The sequence below is a fragment of the Gopherus evgoodei genome, chromosome 4, assembly GCF_007399415.2.
Source record: "Gopherus evgoodei ecotype Sinaloan lineage chromosome 4, rGopEvg1_v1.p, whole genome shotgun sequence".
Lineage (NCBI taxonomy): Eukaryota > Metazoa > Chordata > Testudines > Testudinidae > Gopherus > Gopherus evgoodei.
Window position 1 is genome coordinate 116,073,736 of NC_044325.1, and position 25,625 is coordinate 116,099,360.

Below are 25,625 nucleotides of genomic sequence, written 5' to 3' on the forward strand. Positions count from 1 at the left end.
CCCCAACTCTAACCATGGGCAACACAAGCACTTCCCTCTCAGCCCACAAGGGCTCCGCTATCCCTCTGCAGGTTAGTGATAGGCACATGCCAGCCCCTGAGTCCTCAGAGCATCACCCTGCAGTTTCCAACCCCTGTTCCACTGGAGACTCACAGAATTCATAGATCCACTGCTCCCAAAGGAACAGTACCCCCCCATCTTCCAGCTTGCCAGTTCCACCTCACCTTATCACGCAGCATGTAGAGATGATTACAGTGAAAACAAGTACAAGTGTATTTAACACAGAGAAGAGTCATATGACAGCAAGTCTCAGCTTATTAGAAACAAATAGTTGCCTATACAGTAAAATAACTTGCATTCTAGAACCTAGGCTTATTTAACTAGGTACTTTTTATGTCTTCTAGAGCTAGGCTCCCCCCAAATATTTCCAGTGTATTTCAGCCAGGCTTGGCTGCGCCCTTCAGTTTACCCTTTCAGTGAAAGATCCCGGGTGTAACTCTGTACCCCCAGTGATACCTCCACAACTCCATTGTCTTTACTTATAAACAGGATGCTCCCCATGCTGGTTTTGTTTTGTTTTTTGTTTTTGTTTTTCCCCTGTGAGATTTTTTTCATGTCAACTTCACAATCGTTTAACATTTGGTTCAGTTCTTCACTAGGACATGGACAATACACACATGACTAGACAGATACATGTCTCTTCCCTCCTTCCTGACAGGAGCACGTTTATCACCTTCTGGTGACCTGTCATAACTTGCATACCTTAGGAATGTATTTTTAAGTATGGATACATAACTCCTTAAATAGTATTTGTACATATATCTCAGTGATTAGGATGATTGCTGTGTTACTGGTTGTTGGTAGAGACTTCATGTGCCACCCTTTGGCACTCGATTATGTAGACATTGGGCCCAGGGAAGCCCTTTTAAAATCCTAGGCACCTCCTGTGCCCCCTGCCAGTTGGCATCAAGAGGACCCTGGGACACATGGGGGGGCCCCTGTCAGGATTGGGGCCTTTTTTGTGCCAGGTGCTGTACAAACATATAGGAGTCAGAGGTAGAAAAATACCTCTTAGGTCATGGAATCTATCTGCTTAGAAGGTAATCAAGTGGCTGGCACGTTAAGGCTAGGAGTCCCACTGGAACAGCAAATCAGATATTCAGGATATTTTTCAAAGGGGTGCCCTAGGTGAGCCAGAATTTGGCATTCCCAAATGTAAGCATTTGTGGCTTTTAAGGAAGGAAGAGGGGGAAAAAAAACTCTTACCTAATGCTCTAGCTGCTCTGCACTTGGATTTGTAAAGCAACAAGTGAGGCAAAAAAAATCCGTGTTCATCTAAAACTAAACAGGCTTGTGTCTCTTGATTGTAGGTCTCACCCTAAATCGCTCCAGGCTGCATCTTCTTCACGGCAACCTGCAAGCCCAGACCTGGGATGACATCACCAATCAGGTGGTTCTGGAGTTCACCCACCTTTACGTGCGGTTTGAAGTCACCCACTTCTCCTGGTGAGCTCTGACCCACTCACAGACAGTGTTTGAAGGAGAAACTAGAAGGTGTACAGCTGCGCCTTTCCCCAGACCAGGGGCCGTGCTGCTGCTGTTGCCAGTTTCCCTTCCACCACCTTCCCAGGGTTCTTCTTTCTCCTTCAGAAGGATAGAATGCCATAGCTTTATACCTCCAGTTAATACTCCCAGTTCCTCAGTACACAGTAGAGCCGCACTGGAAAAAAAAGCTGGTTTTGTGTCAGGGGACAGGGGAGGAATGTTCTATTTCTCCTCCCTTCACGTCCCACCCCGATTGCAGCGAGTAGATTCGTGGTTTCCCTTGTAGGCCCAGGTTGCTTTAAAGGGGCCTGCTCAAGCTAGTCCATTCCCACTCAGAACTGATACCCATTCAGTAGTAAAGTTCCTGGTCACCACTCCTCCCAGCTGCTGGAATCCTTCCCTCGTCCATAGGTGGCTGATGCAACCTTTGCCCCTCATTTGTAAGTTCTCTCACTCTTGGGCTGGGAATCTGCTTTTTGGAGGATAACCTGTGTCAAGGGGACAGGATGGTGCCTGCAACTAAGCTTCCTCAAAATTCAGATTTTTTTCCTAATTGTTGTCTTTTCCCCTTTGATAAAAAGGAAGTGTCACTTTCAGATCCACCCCCCCAGGTTCCCATCCTTGCCCTTGGCTTCTCTGCTGGCAGAGGAATCCCTCCCTATTTGCTCCCTTCCCCAGGTACTGGCTGTGGTATACCACCAAGACCTACGTCGGTGGCATTGCCAGGAAGGTGTACGAGAGGCTGCGCCTGTACCAGGTGAACTTCATAGCGCTGCAGAGGAAGAAGGACCCAGAGCAAGTCTTGCTGCAGTGTGTCCCCAAGAACAAGGTACTGCACGCGCTGCCCTGCCAAGGGCCTCAATCCAGAGCTGTTGGAGAGGGGTGATTGATGATTGAGGGTTCTTGTTGCAGTGGTGGGTTTTTGTGCTGGGGATACCTGTGTGAAATACACTGCTGTCTGGTGCAGTGATCACCAGTCTAGTTCAGCAACTTAAGGGTGAAAGCTGTGCTGTCCTGTTATAATCCCCTGGGCTGGTCCCACTTACATGTAATTCTTGTGCATTGGGCTCCAGTATTGAAATAAAACACATAGGTAAACACCGGAAGGGAAACTTCAAGCCTTGGGCATCAGGGGTGAAATCCTGGTTTCAGTGAAGCTAAAATAGCAAGACTCCTGTTTGACTTCAGTGGCGCCAGGATTCTGTTTTCCTAACAAGGAAGTTGGTCCCAGAGTTCACTCGTAGGATATTACAAATCCATGTGCAGGATGAGATATGCTGCACAGCATCAGCCTAACTCAACCTATCTTTGAGAAGTAAGAGTTTATAATCTTTGGGTATTTGCATGCCGCTACCCCATGATGAGGCTTTCAGCAGAGGCACAACAATCCTGGCCTCAGCTAAGTGGCATTGCAGTACAGGAGTAGTGTGCAAAAGATCTGCCCACGACTAAACGTTCAGGGAAGAGGAGAGTGAATAACTTCTTGGTTTTGAAGGGTTACTGACAGGTAAAATCAGTCTGCTCTAACACCCAGACACTACAGTTTCTAATGATGCCAAAGGACTTTGATTGCAGCATTGTTGTTGTCACGTTGGTCCCAGGATCTAGACTGTTCTCTGTGGTATCTGATGACAGAAGAAGGAGTAATGATCTCAAGTTGCAGTGGAGGAGGTTTAGGTTGAATATTAGGAAAAACTTTTTCACTCAGAGAGTGATGAAGCACTGGAATGGGTTACCTAGGGAGGTGGTGGAATGTCCTTCCTTAAAGGTTTTTAAGGTCAGGCTTGACAGAGCCCTGGCTGGGATGATTTAGTTGGGAATTGGTCTTGCTCTGAACAGGGGGTTGGACTAGATGGCCTCCTGAGGTTCCTTCCAACCCTGATATTCTATGATATGAGAGACAAAGTAGGCATGGTAATATCCTTTATTGGACCAACTTCTGTGGGTGAAAGGTACAAGCATTCCAGCTACGCAGAGTAGTTCTTCAGGTCTGGGGAAGAAAGTCGAGAGAGTCTGAGCTAAACAGAAGTTTGGCCCAACTTGTTTTTAGCTTAGACACTCTGCTTCCTTCCCCAGAGCTGAAAATGGAATTAGACCAGCCAGTTTACAATTGATATGCATCAGCACCCTGCTCATGTAAGAAAAGGAGGGCCAGCTGGACTTGGGCAGTACCATCCACTCTGGCACTGTCATAAACAGATAGCTAAGGGTTAATGTTTTTACCGTAAAGGGTTAACACAGGGAACCTGAAACACCTGACCAGAGGACCAATCAGGAAACAAGACTTTTTCAAATCTGGGTGGAGGGAAGTTTTGGGTGTGAGTTCTTTGCCTTGAGTCTGACCCTCTCGGCTCTGAGAGTGATCTTTCTATCTCCTGGCTTTCTAATCTTCTGTTTCCAAGTTGTAAGTACAAGGATAGTAAGACAATAGGTTTATATTGGTTTTTTCTGTATTTACATGTGTGTAGTTGCTGGAGTGTTTTGAATTGTATTCTTTTTGGATAAGGCTGTTTATTCACTTTTTCCCTTTAAGCAATTGACCCTGTATATTGCCACCTTGATACAGAGACTATATATTATGTCCTTTTTCACTCTTTTTATATAAAGCTTTCTTTTTAAGACCTGTTGGAGTTTTTCTTTAGTGGGGACTCCAGGGAATTGAGTCTGCAGCTCACCAGGGAATTGGTGGGAGGAAGAAGTCAAGGGGAAAATCTCTTTGTGTTAGATTTACTAAGCCTGACTTTGCATACCCTCTGGGTGAGGGGGAGAGATTAGATCTCTCGGTACTTGTGTTTCCAGGACTGGAAGCAGGGAATCTCCTAGGGTCGTCCAGGGAAGGGAGCCTGGGAGGAAGTACCAAGGAAACAAGGGGAGGGGGTTATTTCCCTTTGTTGTAAGACTCAAGGCATCTGAGTCTGGGGGTCCCCCAGGGAAGGTTTTGGGGAGACCACAGTGAGCTAGGCACTGTATAATTCCTGGCTGGTGGCAGCAATTACCAGGTCCAAGCTGGTAACTAAGCTTGGAGGTTTTCATGCTAACATCCATATTTTGGACGCTAAGGTCCAGATCTGGGAAGAAATGTTATGACATGGTGTGCAGTGGTGTGGAAAGATAAAATCCAGAAGCCAGTAGGATTATTATATTTTCCTTTTCTCTGCTAGGGGCTTTTAAGCAGAGAGGGTTTGGTTTTAAAAGGAACCAGAGAGAAATTTATTTTTCTGTTCTCTCCTGGCAGTAGCTTGCATATTAAGCAAGGAACCATTAAGGAACTATTAAGGGTCTTTTGTGAGACAATAGCACTCCGATTGAGAGTCAAGTACCCAGCACAATACACATGCAAATAAACGTGGTTTTTTTCTGGTTTACTTTACATTTAAAAGATTAGCTAGAGGAAGAAAGGGAAAAAGGCACTGTTGCTAGGCAGACCCCAGGAGGCAACAGAGAACCTGCAGTTCAGACAATAAACACCAGAGGGCACCCCAACACAAGAAAACAGGAACCAGAATGTCATGAAAACCAGAAGCAGTACAGCTGGAAGCAGTGGAAAAACAGATAGAACTACTAAGAACACAAATGGCCAGAGATGAGGCAACTCACAAACAAGAGATGGAAAGGCTACAAAAACAAGAAGACGCCAAAAATGCAGCCCACCACAGAAAACTACAAGAAGAAGAGGTGGCCCACAAAACGAAACAAGCAGAAGAAGAGGCAGCCTACCGCCGAGAAATGGAAAAACAACAACAAGAAAGGGAAGAGAGGGAAAAACAGAGAAAACATGAACTGGAGTTAGCGCAGGCTGGGCAGCATGCTCCAGCCAATCCTAACAACCCTTCGCCATTATGGTCCACATCCCAAGAAATTTCCCACCTACAAGGCAGGTGATGACACTGAGCCTTCTTAGAAAATTTTGAAAGGGCCTGTCTTGGGTACAGCATCCCTGAAGACCAGTACATGGTAGAATTGAGGCCACAGCTCAGTGGACCTTTAGCAGAGGTGGCAGCTGAAATGCCTAAGGAGAAAATGAACGACTATAAACTTTTTCAAACCAAGGCCAGATACAGAATGGGGATAACCCCGGATCATGCCCGTCGGCGTTTCAGAACCCAAAAGTGGAAACCAGATGTGTCATTTCCCAAACACACCTACTACACTGGAAAGAATTATGAGGCCTGGATATCAGGAACCAATGTTAAATCCATAGACGAACTGCACCTCCTCATACAAATGGAACAGTTCTTGGATGGTGTTCCTGAGGACATAACACGGTACATACAAGATGGAAAACCCAAAAATCTCACCGAGGCGGGGGAGATTGGAGCCAGATGGATGGAAGTGGCAGAAAGCAAGAAAGCTACTGTCAAGGGGAACGAATACCCCAGAGGGCACACCGACAATAAACCCTACAACCGAGGGCAGTCAAAGACCCCACCTACAACCCAAGGAAAGCCACAGACACCCTATTCTTCCACCTCACCAGTATCCTGTAACCCACCTCGACCCAGTGACCAGTCAGCTGGAGGATGCTTTAAGTGTAATGAACTGGGACATATCAAGGCCAAATGCCCAAAGAACGCCAACCGAGTGCAGTTCATTACACCACCATCACACCAAAGATCCCCAGGCCCAGATGCCTCTCAAATACCCTTAGAGCGAAAGGAAGTTTTGAGAGTGGCGGAAAGAAGGTTACTGCGTGGAGAGACACAGGGGCACAAGTGTCAGCTATCCACCATCCTTCGTCGACCCCAAATTCATCAACCCAAAGGCCCAAGTGACAATTTACCCCTTCATGTCACAAGCTGTAGACTTGCCTACAGCTGAACTGCCTGTCCAGTACAAAGGCTGGTCAGGGAATGTGGACTTTTGCAGTCTATGACAATTATTCCATCCCCATGCTACTGGGGGAAGACTTGGCCAACCAGGTGAAGCGGGCCAAGCGAGTGGGAATGGTTACATGTAGCCAAACCCGGCAAGCTTCCGACCCATTCCTGTTCCTGAGCCGTCCACAGACGCCTCGTCTGTGTTACTAGAGACCCAGACAGAGGTAGTGGACTAGGATTCCATGCCAACCACTGAAACAGCCACAGTGCTTCCAGTCCCAGACCAGGAACTGGAAAAGCAGTCAGCACCAGAACCGTTGCCAGCACTGACGACAGTGCTTGCAAATCCATCTTCAACCACCAACACCATAGGGTGCCAGCGAGCCTGAACTGGCAGAAGAAGCAGACAGCCATACCCAAAAGGCTCAGCCGAGCCTGAAACACCCTCAGGTGCACCAGTGGAGAGCGGTTCACCAGCAACGGAAACAACCCCATCACCTACATCGATTCAGAGGGACCAAGCCCAAGTCCCCAATCTGAGGAAGAACTGTGGACCCCAGCCTCAAGGGAACAGTTCCAGACTGAGCAGGAAGCAGATGATAGCGTTCAGAAAGCTTGGGCTGCAGCACGGAGCACCCCACCACCTCTCAGCTCTTCTCACCGATCCCGGTTTGTTATAGACCAAGGACTTTTATACAAGGAGATTCTTTCTGGTGGACACCAGGAAGAATGGCAGCCGCAAAAACAGTTGGTGGTTCCAACTAAGTACCGGGGGAAGCTCTTAAGCTTAGCGCATAATCATCCCAGTGGCCATGCTGGGGTGAACAGAACCAAAGACAGACTGGGGAAGTCCTTCCACTGGGAGGGGATGGGCAAGGACGTTGCCAAGTATGTCCGGTCTTGTGAGGTATGCCAAAGAGTGGGGAAACCCCAAGACCTGGTCAAGGTCCCTCTCCAGCCACTCCCCATAATTGAGGTCCCATTTCAGCGAGTAGCTGTGGATATTTTGGGTCCTTTCCCAAAAAAGACGCCCAGAGGAAAGCAGTACGTACTGACTTTAGTGGACTTTGCTACCCGATGGCCGGAAGCAGTAGCTCTAGGCAACACCAGGGGTAACGCTGTGTGTCAGGCCCTAACAGACATTTTTGCCAGGGTAGGTTGGCCCTCCAACATCCTTACAGATTCAGGATCTAATTTCCTGGCAGGGACCATGCAAAAACTGTGGGAAACTCATAGGGTGAACCACTTGGTTGCCACCCCGTACCACCATCAAACCAATGGCCTGGTGGAAAGGTTTAATGGAACTTTGGGGTCCATGATACGTAAATTCGTCAACGAACACTCCAATAATTGGGACCTAGTGTTGCAGCAGTTGCTGTTTGCCTACAGGGCTGTACCACATCCCAGTTTAGGGTTTTCACCATTTGAACTTGTGTATAGCCATGAGATTAAGGGGCCATTACAGTTGGTGAAGCAGCAATGGGAGGGGTTTACCCCTTCTCCAGGGACTAACATTCTGGACTTTGTAAGCAACCTACAAAATACCCTCTGACACTCTTTAGCCCTTGCTAAAGAAAACCTAAAGGATGCTCAGGAAGAGCAAAAGGCCTGGTATGACAAACATACCAGAGAATGTTCCTTCAAGGTAGGAAACCAGATTATGGTCTTAAAGGCGTAACAGGCCCATAAGATGGAAGCATCATGGGAAGGGCCATTCACGGTCCAAGAGCGCCTGGGAGCTGTTAACTACCTCATAGCATTTCCCAATTCCTCACTAAAGCCCAGAGTGTACCATGTTAATTCTCTCAAGCCTTTCTATTCCAGAGACTTACAGGTTTGTCAGTTTACAGTCCAGGGAAATGATGCTGAGTGGCCTGAAGGTGTCTACTACGAAGGGAAAAAAGATGGTGGCGTGGAAGAGGTGAACCTCTCAATCACCCTGGAACGTCTGCAGCGGCAACAAATCGAGGAGCTGTGCACTAGCTTCACCCCATTGTTCTTAGCCACCCCAGGACAGACTGAACGGGCATACCACTCCATTGACACAGGTAATGCTCACCCAATTAGAACCCCACCCTACCAGGTGTCTCCTCATGCCCAAGCTGCTATAGAACGGGAGATCCAGAACATGCTACAGATGTGTATAATCCGCTCATCTACCAGTGCATGGGCATCTCCAGTGGTTCTGGTACCCAAACCAGATGGTGAAATAAGCTTTTGCGTGGACTACCATAAGCTAAATGCGGTAACTCGTCTGGACAGCTATCCAATGCCACGCACTGATGAGCTATTGGAGAAGTTGGGACGTGCCCAGTTCATCTCTACAATAGACTTAACCAAGGGGTACTGGCAAGTACTGCTAGATGAACCTGCCAAGGAAAGATCAGCATTCGGTCACCCATGCGGGGTGTATGAATTTAATGTCCTTCCTTTCGGGCTGCGAAATGCACCCGCCACCTTCCAGAGGCTGGTAGATGGTCTACTAGCAGGACTGGGAGAATATGCAGTTGCTTACCTCGATGATGTGGCCATTTTTTCAGACTCCTGGCCCGAACACCTACTATACCTGGAAAAGGTCTTTGAGCGCATCAGGCAGGCAGGACTAACTGTTAAGGCCAAAAAGTGTCAAATAGGCCAAAACAGAGTGACTTACCTGGGACACCAGGTGGGTCGAGGAACCATAAACCCCCTACAGGCCAAGGTGGATGCTATCCAAAAGTGGCCTGTCCCAAAGTCAAAGAAACAGGTTCAATCCTTCTTAGGCTTGGCCGGGTACTACAGGCGATTTGTAGCACACTACAGCCAAATCGCTGCCCCACTGACCGACCTGACCAAAAAGACCCAGCGAAATGCAGTTAAGTGGACTGATGAGTGTCAAAAGGCCTTTACCCAACTTAAGGCGACGTCATGTCTGACCCTGTACTCAGGCCCGGACTTTGACAAGCCATTCCTAGTAACCACGGATGCATCTGAGCGTGGTATAGGAGCAGTTCTCATGCAGGAAGCAACGGATCACAACTTCCATCCTGTCCTGTTTCTCAGCAAGAAACTGTCTGAGAGGGAAGTCACTGGTCAGTCAGTGAAAAGGAGTGCTATGCCATTGTGTACGCCCTGGAAAAGCTACGCCCATATGTTTGGGGATGGCGGTTCCAGCTACAAACTGACCATGCTGTGCTAAAGTTGTTCCCCTTGGCAGTATGAAGCCACAAGAACCTTCTTCGTTGGAGTTTAGCTCTCCAAGATTTTTGATTTTGAAATTCAGCATATTTTAGGAGCTTCCAACAAGTAGCTGATGCACTCTCCCGTGAAAGTTTCCCAGAATCCAGTAGTTAAAAAGTGTTCTTAAAATGTAAAAGTCTGTTAGTTATATACTTAGTGGTATATGTAAAGGTGCATGTGTTGTATTAATCTGTTTATTTTAAAGTTCTAGGAGGAAATCGCCGCAAGTGAGGTTCCCCACTGTCTACAATATGGGGGCGTGTCATAAACAGATAGCTAAGGGTTAATGTTCTTTTACCTGTAAAGGGTTAACACAGGGAACCTGAAACACCTGACCAGAGGACCAATCAGGAAACAAGACTTTTTCAAATCTGGGTGGAGGGAAGTTTTGGGTGTGAGTTCTTTGTCTTGGGTCTGACCCTCTTGGCTCTGAGAGTGATCTTTCTATCTCCTGGCTTTCTAATCTTCTGTTTCCAAGTTGTAAGTACAAGGATAGTAGACAATAGGTTATATTGGTTTTTTTGTATTTACATGGTGTAGTTGTGGACTGTTTTGAATAGTATTCTTTTGGATAAGGCTGTTTATTCATTTTTTCCCTTTAAGCAATTGACCCTGTATATTGCCACCTTGATACAGAGACTAATATTATGTCCTTTTTCACTCTTTTTATATAAAGCTTTCTTTTTAAGACCTGTGGAGGTTTTCTTTAGTGGGGACTCCAGGGAATTGAGTCTGCAGCTCACCAGGGAATTGGTGGGAGGAAGAAGTCAAGGGGAAAATCTCTTTGTGTTAGATTTACTAAGCCTGACTTTGCATACCCTCTGGGTGAGGGGGAGAGATTAGATCTCTCGGTACTTGTGTTTCCAGGACTGGAAGCAGGGAATCTCCTAGGGTTGTCCAGGGAAGGGAGCTGGGAGGAAGTACCAAGGAAACAAGGGGAGGGGGTTATTTCCCTTTGTTGTAAGACTCAAGCATCTGAGTCTGGGGGTCCCCCAGGGAAGGTTTGGGGAGACCACAGTGAGCTAGGCACTGTATAATTCCTGGCTGGTGGCAGCAATTACCAGGTCCAAGCTGGTAACTAAGCTTGGAGGTTTTCATGCTAACATCCATATTTTGGACGCTAAGGTCCAGATCTGGGAAGAAATGTTATGACAGGCACTAGTTCACTGTGGGTTGGAATAGTTCAGACCATGCTGGTATTTGGTCCTGCTGATAGCAAGGCAAACATAAGTAGTTGCTTCTGCCCCACCACAAACCGTGGAGCACACTGTGTGTGCATGAACTCACTGGTTTTATAAGCATGCCAGGGGAGCAATGTGATTCTAGCTACAGTCACTTTTTTAATGACAGATTAGACTTTAGGGGAATGGTGGTTTTTTGTTTTTGTTTTTCTCTTGGAAAAATAATCTCTTTCCATTGAAAGTGCAAGAGAAAAATGTCTTGGACCTATGTCAGTGGGTGGAGGGGCAGTGAATGTGCAAAGCCTAAACAAACCCCCATGTCGCTTTCATCCCTGGTAGGTCGATCCTGTTCTGGGAAAGCTTCATGACCGCTACCAGGGCCCGGAACCCTCTGACATTGTGGAATTGTTTGAGGGAGAGCAGTTCTTTGCAGCCTTCGAGCGAGGCATCAACATCGATGCCGGTATGGCGGAGCCTTCTTGTCCAATCTGCCCTCCCTTTTTCCTCTGTCGCTTTCACCTTCAGTTCCCTCCCATTCTGTATTTGCTTAGTGCTGTCTGACAAATGGAGCTTACCACTGCTGCCTGTGCTGATCAACCGATGGGCAATGCAGTGGTCCTTCTGCTCTCTGGAGACAGAGTGAGAAGCCTGCAGGACATGCTTTTGGTAGTGAATTCTCCCTAAGGAATCACTGCTTCCAGGACCATGTGAACTCTGCTCTCCTCATAGCAAACCACAACAAGCCCCAGAGAGCTACAGTCTAGTGCACTGTATTTATTCTATAGGTAAGCGGTGTACATGATCTGTATACTAGCACACGCTAGCTGATCTAACAAGTTTCATCCATTTCTGATGTGGTCTACATACAAAGCCATTTCTATGGAGAGAAAGTCCTTGGAACAGTCCAGCCCAGAGAACTCCCTGTGTGGAGTTGAAATGCTTATTTGTATTGCTGGCTGTCCTCATTTTATTTCCCCCTTTCACTAACTCCGCTTACAGGTGATGGGACTAAAACTACACGACTGTATCCTGGGGCAGCCAGATGGGAAGGGGTGTCAGAGCTGCACTCTGAGCTTGCTCCTGATCTCTGATACCCTGGTGTAATTCCATTGTGACACATCAAAGACAACAGAGTCACTCTCGATTTGGCCCTGGGGTAGATGATCCCACAATCAGACCTTTTACTACTGACTCACACAGGACTCGGTAGCCTAGACTCAAGGCACCAGAAGCCCTTGCTTACCCTTTGTCACAGGCATTTGGCAGGATGGTACAGTATAGGAGTCCTAAGGCAACATGTGCAGCATTATTTTTTTCCTTTATCCCTACGCATATTCCCCCCCTCCACCTCCCTGTTAAGGAAATATAAAAAAGACAGATGGTTTATCTTGTGTAAACAAGTAAGTTTCCAGCTGGTTTCCCTGCTCAATAGTGATCTGTTCTGGGAAGGACAGATGCAATATTTAACCTCAACATCTTCACCTGCCACCTTCACACTCCTTGCAACTCCTCTTTCTCCGGTGGGTGATTTTCTTTGCTCCTGCATGATCTGCGTTCTCCATGGTCACAGGTGGCAGTCCTGTCCCAGAAGGGGATGAACCAGAAAATGGGGAGAAGTGGGTTTTGGTCTGGGAAGCGGCTGGTGTAGCCTTGCCTAGGAGCAGGAAGGTTTTCAGTGCACTGATTGATTTTGTTTTCCCTGGCTCCGCTCAGACCGCCCAGACTGTGTGGATGGACGCATCTCATTCATCTTTTACTCCCACTTGAAGAACATGAAGGAAATCTATGTGACTGCTGAAGTGGATAGGAAAGGCCAAGCAGTGAGAGGGCAGGTGAGTTTCTGGGGATAGTACTCACCAGCCCAAGAACCTTGTTTTCCTTTTTCTGCAGTCATCGGCTGTCTTGTGGCACCCTTTGCCTCAGTGCCTCAGCCTTGAGTACGTCAGTGAATCGAGTTCCTGCTTTTCCGCACCCAAAGACTGACCTGTAAAATATGCCCACAGGGGAGAGAGTGGCTTGAATACTAATGGTCACCCATTACCCAGGCTGGTGCCCTTTTCCCTTACTGCTAACGGACCAAGAGTTAATGACTGCCATTAACTCTTGATCCGTTAGCAGTAAGGGAGAAGGGGCTGGACTCTGAGGTGGATCCTTGTATTATTGTTAATGGCACCCACTCAATCAAACTGCAGATGGCACTCCAAGTGGGGATTGTGTGGTCTCCTGTAGGGTCGGGTGGGAAATGTCCTACATAATTCTTGCCAAATGGAAAACAAGCCACATAGATAGCATGGCCATTGAAATGTTATCTAGATCTTACTTTGTGATCTCCCCTGCTTGTGAGGTCTCCTTCTATCGTGGCGAAGTTCCAGACAATGTCCCTGAAGATGCCACCAAGAGAGGAAAGGGCCTGACTCCCACTGGCTGGCTACTCTGCCAATCAAACTGCCTGTGAGTACTTATTTTGCTTTCCCTTAGGTGGACCATGGATGGGGAAACACTTGTCTGTCTGCTAAGCTGAAGCCTCCCGTACTTAGCCCTGAAAAGAGTGGGATGGACTACAGCCAGAGGCGTTGTCTGCAGAAACTGCATGATGGAAAATGAAGAATTTATTTTCCTTTGAAAAAGGGAAGTGTATGTGCATGCAGCCATGTGAGTGTAAGGGGGAAGGACAGAATAGCTGTGCATTTGTTTTCATGTGTCTTAAGTGTGAGGGGTAGGGTGCTGGTGGTGAGATCACTTGAAGGTGACCAGGCACAATTGCACAAGCTTTCTAAAGCTCTTGTAAATGGCCATGGGCACTTTCTGTGCATCTTTCTCCACCAAGAGAGTGCTCCACTCCTCCCCAGGGAAGTGTGTAACTCGAATGTTCCCCATATCTCTAGTTTATCCACCTTCCATTTTGCACCGTTCTGAGCTGGCACTGATGTGATGAAATGTCGCAGAGAACAGATTGTTGCTCTGAGTGAATGAGGGTGCTCGAGGTGGAGGAAGCTGGTTACAACTGAGCATTGTTTCTGTCTTGCATATGAATACCCTGGTGAATGGGTATTTATTGGGAAGGTGGATTGTCCAGTGCATGGCAGCTCAAAGGAGTTTTGATGAAACCATTGTGTTGAAGTGTGCTGGAATGAGCCAAGGGTGCTTTAAAGGGACCTGGCTGGCCAAGCTGTGTCATGGCAAGTTTTGTTTCTCTTGAGCAGGCTCAAATCAGTAAATATCTGTCGTTCTTTGAACATCACTGTAAGGCTTACCCCAAAGTAAGCGCTGTGGATGCGGTCCCACTTCTGGTACATGCCCAGCCTCGGTTTGAGGCCTACAGCAAGAGCTCTCTGAATGCTGTGGGACATATGCTTGCAGAAACAATTGGTAATGAAAAGTGAATCTCCAAAGACAGGGCAAGGAGGGATTTCCTGCTTCAGGCTGTGGTTGTGGGTGCTCTGGGGACAGATTGCAGAGGTGCTGGGCACCATAGCTCTCACTGGAGTCCATTAAACAGTGGGTGGTCAGTACTTTGCACAATTGGTTCCCTAGAGTCCACGTTAAATCTGCCTCTGCACCTTGGGCAAGTAAAGTTCAACTAGATGACTTGGCACTGCCCCTTTAAAAGGAAATCATTTCAGCCAGGAGTATTTCTGTCATTCTCTTCCATTAAACAGAAACTGAAATCCCACTCGGGTGATCATTCAGAGCCCAAGAATGGCTTCTCCCTCCCTCCTCTGAACCTGGGGAATGCCGAGACTGGCTACCTGACACAAGCTAATCTGCTTGGTATTGCTGGGCGCATTGGAGCTGACTGGCAAACTATTGGCTTGAACCTGGGGCTGCCCTATCAGCAGATCGAACGAATAGGATACAACCACAGGTGAGCCATGTGTGCAGAGGTCAATATGGTGGCCCCAGGGATTAACACATCTTCAGGTAGGAGTATCTTCACTAGGGCTGGTGGAAAAATTGGGTTTTTCACTTAAAAGTCACATGTTTTGATTTTGTTTTAAATATCAAAAACCTAAAATATTTTGTCTGAAAACTGAAATATGTCACTTTGGAAATGCCCCTATAGTGTCTCATGGGAGTTGTAGTTTGGCTGCCTCCTATGCCCTATCTTTATGGGCAGGGGTCCCAGGTAGGATTATATCTCCCATCATCCACCATGGTTAGGGACTCTCATGATGCATTACCTCATCTCTCTTAAGAAGGGAGACTCTGGTGCATCCTGGGAGATGTAGTCTGACCAGGGAGTTGAGCCTGTTGACAATGGAAGCTTGAGGCAGCATTGTCAAATCAAAATAGTTTGGTTTTCAGCCAAAAACAAGGGTTGGGTAGTGAGAAGATAGTCCCCCTGAGGCATCTTACGGTGGCATGATGGCACTTTATAGGGTCTGGACCCAGTCACAGACTCAAGTAAATGCCATGAGGGATGGTGGGTTTGTTGTTTTTGTGCTTCTTGCTCTCAGGGAGGACCTGGATAGTCAGATCCTGAACATGCTCTTCTCCTGGGCCCAGCAAAACTCTGAGGACCACAACTGCGTGGAGAAGCTGATCACAGCCATGAAGGAGAGCGGCCGCCAGGACATTGCAGATGAGATTGAAACTGTCATCGAGCTGGGAAGGCAGAAATACAGGGCGTCCATCCGCCGGGTGGGCCTGGACCAGGAGAGCAATACTGAAGACTCTGCGTAGCCATGGTGTAGCGGCCAACAGAAGGAACTCTGCTTCTTACTGTGGTGACTCCTTCCCCTGTGCACGAGGTGGCATGGCTGCCTGGGAAACTCCCAACTAATCCACATGCCACCATCTGCCATGGGCGCTGGGGGGCACCAGCTGGATTGTGATCATCCACTACTAATCTACCATGCTCTGCGAAGGGTATGCTAATGTGTGACTTCTGTTCAGTCCATACATGCCAACTTCCCAGTATATGAGAGAGACTGGTGAGTCCTGCGTTCAGGCCCTCTGGCTTTAGATGTTAGGGACATGGAGAAATTTATAGCAGTTAATTAATGGAGAACACTGCTTTTAATAATATATTTATATATAACTTATGCCTAAACCTATGTTCTGCAAATGATTTGGGATATGAACATTCCCCATCACATCGGTTCCTTCAGCATTTCTGTAAGGACAGATTCATTTGTGTTCTGGTGTTTAATGTAAAACTTAATGGGGGAATCCCACTATACTAGCTTGTGCTGTGATCCTCCCAGATCTCCAAGCAAAGGTTGGGTCAGTAGTTGGATGGGGGACCTCCACTATCTATTTTAGGTACCAATGTGGTCCCCATTACCATAATATCTGAGCACTTCACAGTCTTTAGAGTGGGAAATTTAGCAACGTTTTCATTTCCCCTACATTTCCTGTGAAAACATGTCTTTCTTTCCACAAACAACCAAACCCTGAAAAAGAACTGTTTTTTTGGGGGAGGGAAGGGAATTTTTGTGTGTGGGTAGTTTTTGTTCTTCGTTGGTAGAAATTTTCCAGTTTTTCCAACTTCTTGTTTTGTTCAAAAACCATTTTGCAATTATTTTTTTTTTTTAAAAGGCTCAATTTTTTTTGCCCAACTCTAGGGCTCTGTGGGGCTGGAGGTCTTCTGGACAAGACCTAAAACCTGGCAGTTTTTGACCGTAGGTTCCATTTTACTTTCTGTAATAAATAAGGAGGTTGAACCCACTGTCCTGGCCAGATGCCAATTTGGATTCTAAGTTGCCTCTTTAAAGTTTCCCAGCAGTTTCAAGTGGATACTGTATTCTCCACTTCCTCTCTTACACTGTTTGTGTGGTGGGACTCTGCAGTACCGAGCAGGAGGTGAGGCTCAGCTCAGAGGTCACAGCACTCACTCCTATGTATAGTTTTCAAAGCACTGTGGGATGAAAAGCACAATATTCATGTGGCTTTTTAAGAGCTGCAGGACAGAGCAGAGCATTGTGGGATCTAGATGGAATGGTGCTGACCTCACCTTTAACCCTCCTAATCTGAGTATCGTGTAAATGAGAATTCTCTGTGGACTTTCCCAGGTCTCCAACTCATCTCATAATGGGCCTGAACTAAAGACAATAGGAGACTTTCCATGGACTCCCGCAAAAGCCACTGGAATCCCTCTTTTATTGAGGGTTCTCCTTAAGAGACCAACTTGAATGGCATATACTGAATCCTGGGAGCAATACTTGAAGGTATAGCATCAACTCGAAAAATCACAGTTCTATCTATAATTCTTATACCTACTGTCAAGGTTCCTTCCCCACTCTGAACTTTAGGGTGCAGATGTGGGGACCTGCATGGACACTTCTAAGCTTAATTACCAGCTTAGATGTGGTATCGCTGCCACCACCCCAAGCACTACTTTCCTTCCCTGGGTAGTCTTGACAGTCTTCACCAATTTCCTGGTGAACACAGATCCAAACCCCTTGGATCTTAAAACAAGGAGAAATTAACCATCCCTCCTCCTTTCTCCCACCAGCTCCTGGTGGATCCAGATCCAACCCCCTTGGATCTAAAAACAAGGAAAAAATCAATCAGGTATTAAGAAAAAGGCTTTTAATTAAAGAAAAGAAAGGTAAAAGAAAATCCTCTGGGAGAGATTAGCACACCAGCTACTCTCTCAGACAACAGGTTCAAAACACAGAGGATGTTCCCCTGAGCAAAAACTTAGGTGCACAAAAAAATATATCCAAATACCCAATTTTGATAATTCCCTTAATGGTACCAAGACAAGTTATAAAGAAAATAAATATAAACCTATTTATCCCTTTCTAAAACTTACTACTCTGATAAGAGGCTGGTTCCTTGATCTTTTTCACTCGAGCTGAAACTCTAAACAAAGGAAAACTTCCCTCCTTCCTTCTGAAACATCTTGTTCCTCTGGTCAGGTGTCCGCTGGCTAGGTGAACTTCTTAACCCTTTACCGGTGAAAGTTAAGGGTTAATGCCTCTATCTGTTTATGACACCTGCTATTACCATTCAGCTGGAAGAAGTTGGCAAAACCCACTGATTTCTCTGGGGGTAGGTTTTTAGCCTCTTTGTGCATCGTCACTTTCACTGAGTCTACCTCAGAGTCGGTCTGATTTGCATAGAAGACTTATAAATATTAACAAGGAGGCAGAAAAACCATTAATCTCCTTTGATATATTGAATGCTAAAGTTTAAACACTAACCAGTGGGAATTAGGAGAAAACTTCACCCTGGGGGAAGTGACTCCATAATTGTCCTCTTGGGCTTCTTGTATCTTCTGAAGCAACTGATACTAGCCAGTGTCAGAGACAGGATGGTGGGCTAGGTAGACCAGTGGCTTAATGTGATATAGTCAATGCTACTTTATTCTATAGAAATTGGAATTTTGTTATTGTTTGGTGTTGTTTGTATTAAGTAGCACTTAAGCCCCCAACTGAGATCAAGCACTGTACAAACTCATAAGAAGAGCTTACAATATACACAGACAAGAGGCGGGAGAGGGAACGGGCATAGAGAGAGGAAGTGACTTGCCCAAGGTCACACAGCTGGACAGTGGGAGAAATGGGAATAGAACCCAGGTTTGCAGTGCCGCTTTAAAGCTTATTTCTTCAAGTAGTATCCCTGTGGGTGCATCACTTCAGGTGCACATGTGCCTCCTGAGCCCTTGATTGGATATTTTCAGTTAGCAGTATCTGTTCGGCCCATATATGCGCCCTATGCCTCCTCATGCCAGAAACCGAGGGGTGGAGGGGGTGTATGTGTGTGTGAAGTGCCCTTTGTTCCTTCTCAGTCACGTTGCTCTGAGAGTAAGCCTGGTGTGCCCACCTTGAGTGTGCCTTGGCTCTTCTAATATTTCTATAGTGATAAACTCTCTTAATCTAGTTGTTAGCATAGTTATAGTCAGTACAGGATTGTTTTACTCCTTTCTTACCCTCTGGAGAGACTTTTTTATTTTTTTTCCTGGCAGGGTATAGCTGGCTTGCCAGGTTTCAGATGTTGCCTCTCCTGCTGAGAGGCTATCCCTGTGAGCAATGACCGCTGTAAGGGTGTCCATTACTTGGAGGAGTCCCATGTCTCTCAGAAATGCAACTTCTGCCTGGCCCTCAAATGCAGGGCACGGAAAACCAGAAAGATAAAACTCAGACTGTTAATGATGGATTGCTCCCTTCAGCTAGCTTCTGAGTCAGGTCAGGCGTCACCCCCACCCTCACCAACATACATCTGTCTCCGGACAGGTCTGGCCCTGCTTCTACCTCAGCACAGGCTTCCTCAAAGAAAAGGAAGACTTTGGAGGCTTCAGGGAAGGCTTCCAAAAAGAGGAGTGTGGATTCTCTCCTCAAGGAGCCAGCTCCAAGAAAGACCACGTCCCTGGCAAGATCTATGGTCTCTGAAGCCTCAATCTCTTTACTAGATACCGTTAAGCTGAAGGACTCTACAGCACTGCGAATACTCAAGGAAAAGTCCCAGAGCACGAAGGGGAGACACTGCTGTGTTAGAGCCTCGGGACCTTCTACAGCAAGGAGAGCAAGAATAGACACTTGGGACTGGCACCATTGAAGTCAGCCCAGCCTTTGGGACCCATAAATGCAGCACCCTCAGCACCGGGCAAGGGGCAGCGCCAGATACCATCTGCGTCTACTTTGGAATGCCCACCATCAGCAGTACTGTTGGCTTCAGCAACCATGGCCATAGCTACTCCATTGGTAGTGATTCCCTATTCGATAGCATAAGAGTTCAGATATAATAAAGACCTGTCGATAACAGAAGAACTGGAGTCTCCACTTCTTATGGGTACCAAGCATCTCCCTGTAAAGAGACCCTGGACTACCATCCTCTGGCACCACAGGACTCTCCACTGTTTTGTGCAGGTACTCCTCCCCTGGATGAGATGGAGGAGGATGAAGGAGACTTCGTCAGTTTCTTCTATTTCTGTTCAGAGTTCTGGCATATACCTTCAGGAACTCATTTTCTGAAAGACATAGGGAAGATTGAGCTCATTATCCAGGGTGGGGTGGAACCAACCTTGCATGCCACTCCCAGGAATCTGTACTAGGACCAGTGCTGTTCAACATATTCATAAATGATTTGGAAAAAATGGCAAGCAGTGAGGTGGCAAATTTTGCCTACAATACAAAATTACTCAAGATAGTTAAGTCCAAAGCAGACTGCAGAGAGTTTCAAAGGGATCTCACAAAACTGGGTGACTGGGCAACAAATTTGCATTTATCAACATTGAATTTCATCTGCCAAGTAAAATACATTGGAAAACCCAATCCCAACTACTCATACAAAATGATGGGGTCTAACTTAGCTGTTACCACTCAAAATAAATCTTGGAATCATTGTAGATAGGTCTCTGAAAACATCTACTCAATGTGCAGCAGCAGTCAAAAAAGCTAACAAATGGTTCACTCACACCTTGAATACTATGTGCCATTTTGGTCACCCCATCTCGAAACTGATATATAAGAATTGGAAAAGGTACAGAGAATGATAACACAAATTATTAGAGGTATGGAACAGCTTCGGTATGAGGAGAGATTAAAAAAGACTGGAACTTTTCATCTAAGACTAGGGGAAACTAAGAGGGATATGATAGAGGTCTATACAATCATGACTGATGTGGAGAAAGTGAATAAGGAAGTGTTGTTTAGCCCTTCACGTAACACAAGAACCAGGGATCACCCAAGGAAATTAATAGTGAGCAGGTTAAAACAAACTAAAGGAAGTATTTCTTCACACAGTGCTCCATCAACCTGTGGAACTCCATTGCCAGGAGATGTTGTGAAAGCCAAAACTATAATAGGGTTCAAAAAAGAACTAGATAAGTTCTTGGAGGAAAGATCCGTCAGTGGTTATTAGCCAAGAAGGTCAGGAATGCAACCCCATGCTCTGGGGCATCCCTAGCCTCTGATTGCCAGATGCTAGGAGTGGATGACAGGATAATTGCCCTGTTCTGTTCATTTCCTCTGAAGCATCTGGCATTGGCCATTTTTTGTAAGATGGGATACTGGGCTAGAGGGACCATGGTCTGACCCAGTGTGACCGTTATGTTCTAGATCCAGCATGGGAACTCGGTTTTGCAGTACTATCTGCAGTTCTGGACTCTGTTCTGAAACTCCCTCCTCCATCTGGCAAGACTGCTCAGAAGTCACTTGGAGTGGAACACCCATAAGGACACTCCTCAAAGAAGAGGTCACTCACTTTGTGCAGTAACTGTGGTTCTTTGAGGTGTCTTCTCTATGGGTGCTCCACTACCCATCTCCCCTGCCCCTTTCCCTCTTCTTTGGACTGATCTTTAGGTGATGTCTGGGTGGAGAAGGAATTGAGGGCAGTTCACTCGCACACTCCTGTATAGCCTCGGTATCCAGGATGAGGAGGCATAGGGTGTATGAATGGATACTGCTAACTGGAACTCTCCGATCAAGGGCTCGAGAGTCGTAGGGACACTTCTTGAAGAACCGCATGTACTGCACAAAATGACTAACCTCTTCTTCCTGTTAGTTTTATAATATGTTGTGTGTCATTTCTGTCTGGTCTGGGAAGTTACTGTTCTTTGCTCCAGCTTTGGAGTCATGCACTTGGGCATGTTGCCCTAATTTGTAATAAAAGAAACTTTAATCATGTTGTATCTTGTAAGTACATGATGGGTAACAATGCCGCGTGGGCTGCAGTGTATATATAGCAGCTAATCATGTAAGGACTTACCCTAGTCTAGCTCACAAGTCTGTTCTAGAGAAGGCGCGCTAAGGCCCTGTCTATGCTGTAGGCAAACAGTTGCATTGTGGGATCTGGTTATATCATGACTTTGTCTTGTAGAGGCGAGTGAGTTGTGCTTTGACTATGTTCCTGGTCTGCATTACAGCCCAAAGGCTGTCACATGTTTCAGGAACTCTGTTAAGTATTATTCAGTCCCCATCCCTGTAATGGGCTCCTCTTCATGAGGAAAATTAGGTACGAGTTGTGGTAACCAGCATGATGCTAAATCCCTCTTAGCAGTCAGTATAGACAGGGCTGAGTTGTGGTGAGTAAACCCTGCTGAAACAGTGTTAAACTCAACTCCTTCCTGTGTATGCTGATTGTAAATCTATTCTATTGAAGTTCTTGTACCATCTTTACCCTGTAGTATCTGAGCACCTTCCGGTTGTGCACTAACCCCTGTGATTAACATCTGTCATGTGTGGTTCATTCTGTGTCATCCTTGGTGCTGCACTCACCCCTGTGTGTTGCTAGGACTTCTGGAGTCATATCCCATGTTTTTTTTGTGCTGCAGTGAGCTAAGCTGTTCCTATGATACTTTCCCCGTGAATTGTGGGAGAACTTGTCTGTTGTATTGGGCACATGGGAATCATGTGAAGGGCACGGGAGGATTATTAGCATTTAAGTAACAGCCTGTGTCCTCCTTGCAAAACTGGTGGATTGCTAGCTTGAGGGAAAACAGAACCTGAGGTCTAATGAATCAAGCCCCTCCCCCCTCACATGCCAGCCTCTCCAGATTTAAAACACCACTAAATTCAGGTGAGAGGCTGTGTGTGTGGATGAGAAGTGGGGTTAGAAGTAATCGTTAAGGAAGCGCCTGGGTTAACTATCGAAATCATCCCCATAAGAACTGAACCATATTAGGGTTTGTGAGTTATTATGTGGGGGTTGCAAGCTGTCAGCCTCCACTCTCAAATCTCGCTTTGCCTCCATCATTTATAATGTTAAACATGAAAAAAGATTTTTTTTTAATTTATGGAGGAGAGGGGTTACCTTTCACGGAGCAAGCTGCTGAGTGTATCACCAATGCAGAACTTTGAGAACCACCACTATAGCAAATCCCTTAAAATGACAAAAGCCATTACAAGTGAGACTGCTCGAAAAATAGTAAATGTTCTCCAGGAAAACTGTTACATTAAATGAAAACTTTCTATTTTTTGAAATTTTTGTTTTTGTTTTCAAACAAAAAAAATCATTTTGATTCTAATCTAAATGAAAAATTCTGATTCCTATCTCCCTCCACCTCCCAATTGATTTTTCCACTGCTAAAGAAGACGACAAGGGAAAATAAGAGAACTGTGGGGGAAGGGGAGGGAATCCTATAAAAACAGTTTGTTTTAGAAACAAACCAAAATTAAAATGTATAACTTGAGGTCAATTTTTGAAAACATGCAAGCTTTCCTTGAACTATTTTTCATAAAAGCTATTTTTCACTTAACTTCCTCCCCCCATTCTTGCTGGAAATATGACAGCTAGCTCCAGTTAGAATTCTCTATTGGCAATGCACTTGTAACTTCTGTGCTCTAACATGCAATCATCAGCATCATTTGGCCTTTTGTAAAGTGCTCTGCTGCAGAGGACTAGTGCAGAGCAAGCATGCAGTGTTCCATATGCAAACTACATACAGTACGGTTGTGATTATCCAGCACCCAGAACCTTCAAATGACTGGGACCAGTGGAGTCTGAGGTGCTGACCTATGATGCATCTGAGCTTGGGAAGAGCATCAGGAACATGTGGATCCTTGAACCTCCCTGATCAGTTACTGAGCACCACCTCTTTGAAATCTGGAGCTTCAAACTGGGGCCTGTAGCCCTACTTCCAAAAAGCAAGGTTTGTATAATCAAGGCTGCACTGAGAGCTGGTGGAACAACCCACCTTTTTCCTGTAGGAAAAAATGGTTATCCACAGGAACTTTAAAAACAGAATAGTTAGGTTTGGGATTTTTGGTGAGTTTTATTCACCCCTTTCCTGAGACTTTTTTTTAACCTTTCTCCACCTCTTTTCAGTGGAGAAAAATGGGGTGTACAAAGGGGGAAAGGGAAGAAATCCCTGAAAGAAGAAAAGGAAAATTTTCAACATCTGACACCCAAAACAATATTTTAAGTTGAAACAAAAAATTCTATTTAGAAATTCCCCAGGGGGTGGGATATTTTTGTCATAGGAATTGAAATTTTCCACAAATAACTTTAGTTTTACCAAAAGCTCATTTTGGGGGGCAGCAAAGCTTTCTATAAACTGCTCCTCTCCTAAACTGTTGACCAGCTCTCATCGCATGGGCTGAAGGCTGATATTACTTGAAGAGCTTTTATTTTTGCTAGAGCAACAGTGCCATCTAGTGAGGTTTTATATAAACTACTTTATTGTATTCATTGAGACTGTCACCAGGCATACAAGAACTTCTACTCAATGAAATGGGAGTATATAGGATGGACGGCATTATTGATATGAAATCATTAATAATGCTAAGAGGGCTGCCAAAAACTAAAGTGGCCGTCAGCCAATTCAGGAGATCTAATAGTAGCATGAAGCCACCTTCACTCTCTCCAGGGCTTTGGGTCAAGCCCCATTCTGGTATTGGATTGAGCTCATAGGCGCTGACTCTGTTGGTGCTCTGGGGCTGGAGCATTTATGGGAAAAATTAGTGGGTACTCTGCACCCACCAGCAGTCAAGCTCCCGTCCTTTCCCCCCACCCGCAACGCACTGTATTGGCAGTATTAGCATGCTCTGGGAGTGAGGGAGAGGAGCGGGATCCTGGTGCATTTTGGGGAGGAAGCAGGGCTAGGGTGGGAATTTGGAGAAGGAGTTGGAATATTGGCAGGGAGAGGGTGGAGTTGGGACGGGGAGTTTGGGGAACGGGTGGGGGCAGGGCTGAGAGCAGAGCGTGGGTTGAGCACCTACCGGACAGCAGAGAAATCGGCACCTATGATTGAGCTGCTCAACTTCAGTTCCAGGAGCATTAAATGCATTCACCAAAAATGTCTCTGGTATCATTGTTCAGCTAAGGATAACCCCCTACCCTGTCACTGGTACCTGTAGTGGGGCTAGATTAATAGATTCCAGTGTCAGCAGAGAACAGCGTGCCCATCTAGTCTGGCCTGTATAATGCAAGCCATAGAAGTTCCCCAAAATAATTCCTTGAGCATGCATGTCTTTTTAGAGAAGCATCCAATCCTGATACGAAATGGTCAGCGATGAAGAATCCCCCACAACCCTGGAGAAATTGTTCCATTGGGTAATTACGCCTACCATTAAAAATTTGTCTTGTATCGAGTCTGAGTGTGTCTAGCTTCAATTTTCAGTCATTGAATCGTGCAATGCCTTTCTCTGCTAGACAAAAGAGCCCATTACTAAATATTTGGTTCCCCATGTAGTTACTGACTGTAATCAAATCACCCCTTAACTTTCTCTTTAAACTAAATAGATTGAGCTCCTTAGGTCTATCATTATAAGGCAGATTTTCTTATCCTTTTCTTGCGGCTCTTCTGTGAACTCTCTCCAATTTATCAACATCCTTCTTGAATTGTGGACCCTGGAACAGGACACCGTGTTCCAGCAGTGGTTACGCCAGTGCCAAATAGATAAAATAGCTGCTTTACTCCTATTTGAGATTCCCCTATTTATGCATCCCAGGATCGCACTGGGAGCTCATGTTCAGCTGATTATCCACCAAAACCCCCAGATTTTTTTCAGAGTCACTGCTTCCCAGGATAGAGTCTCCCATCATGTAAGTATGGCTGATATTCTTTATTCCTAGATGCAGACATTTACATTTAGTTGTATTAACCTGGGCACAAGCAAATAATATGCATTTTATCAGGTGATCCAGATTGCTCTGAATTAGTGACCAGCCTCCTCATTATTTACCACTCACCCAATTTTTGTGTCCTCTGCAAACTTTTATCAGTGATGATTTTTGTCATCTTCCAGCTCGTTGGTAAAAATGTTATAGGACCAAGAACAGATCTCTGCGGGACCCCACTAGAAGCATACTATCTCAATGATGATTACCCTGTTAACAATTACATTTTGAGATCTGTCAGTTAGCCAGATTTTAATCCATTTAATATGTGCCATATTAATTTTATATTCTAGCTGCTGCTTTTTTTAATCAACATGTCATGTGGTACTAAGTAAAATGCCTTATGGAAGTCTAT

General features: G+C 45.8%; 1 protein-coding gene across 1 annotated transcript in view; it reads left to right on the forward strand.

The window, feature by feature from the left end:
- PIDD1 (p53-induced death domain protein 1) overlaps positions 1-17,032 on the forward strand; it is a 38,527-nt gene extending 21,495 nt beyond the window's left edge. The window contains 8 exon segments of the mRNA XM_030560673.1: positions 1,371-1,506; positions 2,224-2,374; positions 11,102-11,225; positions 12,476-12,594; positions 13,107-13,152; positions 13,155-13,213; positions 14,422-14,627; positions 15,220-17,032. Of these exon segments, the coding sequence (XP_030416533.1) occupies positions 1,371-1,506; positions 2,224-2,374; positions 11,102-11,225; positions 12,476-12,594; positions 13,107-13,152; positions 13,155-13,213; positions 14,422-14,627; positions 15,220-15,445 (1,067 nt within the window). The 3' untranslated portion in view covers positions 15,446-17,032.
- Positions 17,033-25,625: the final 8,593 nt, after the last annotated feature.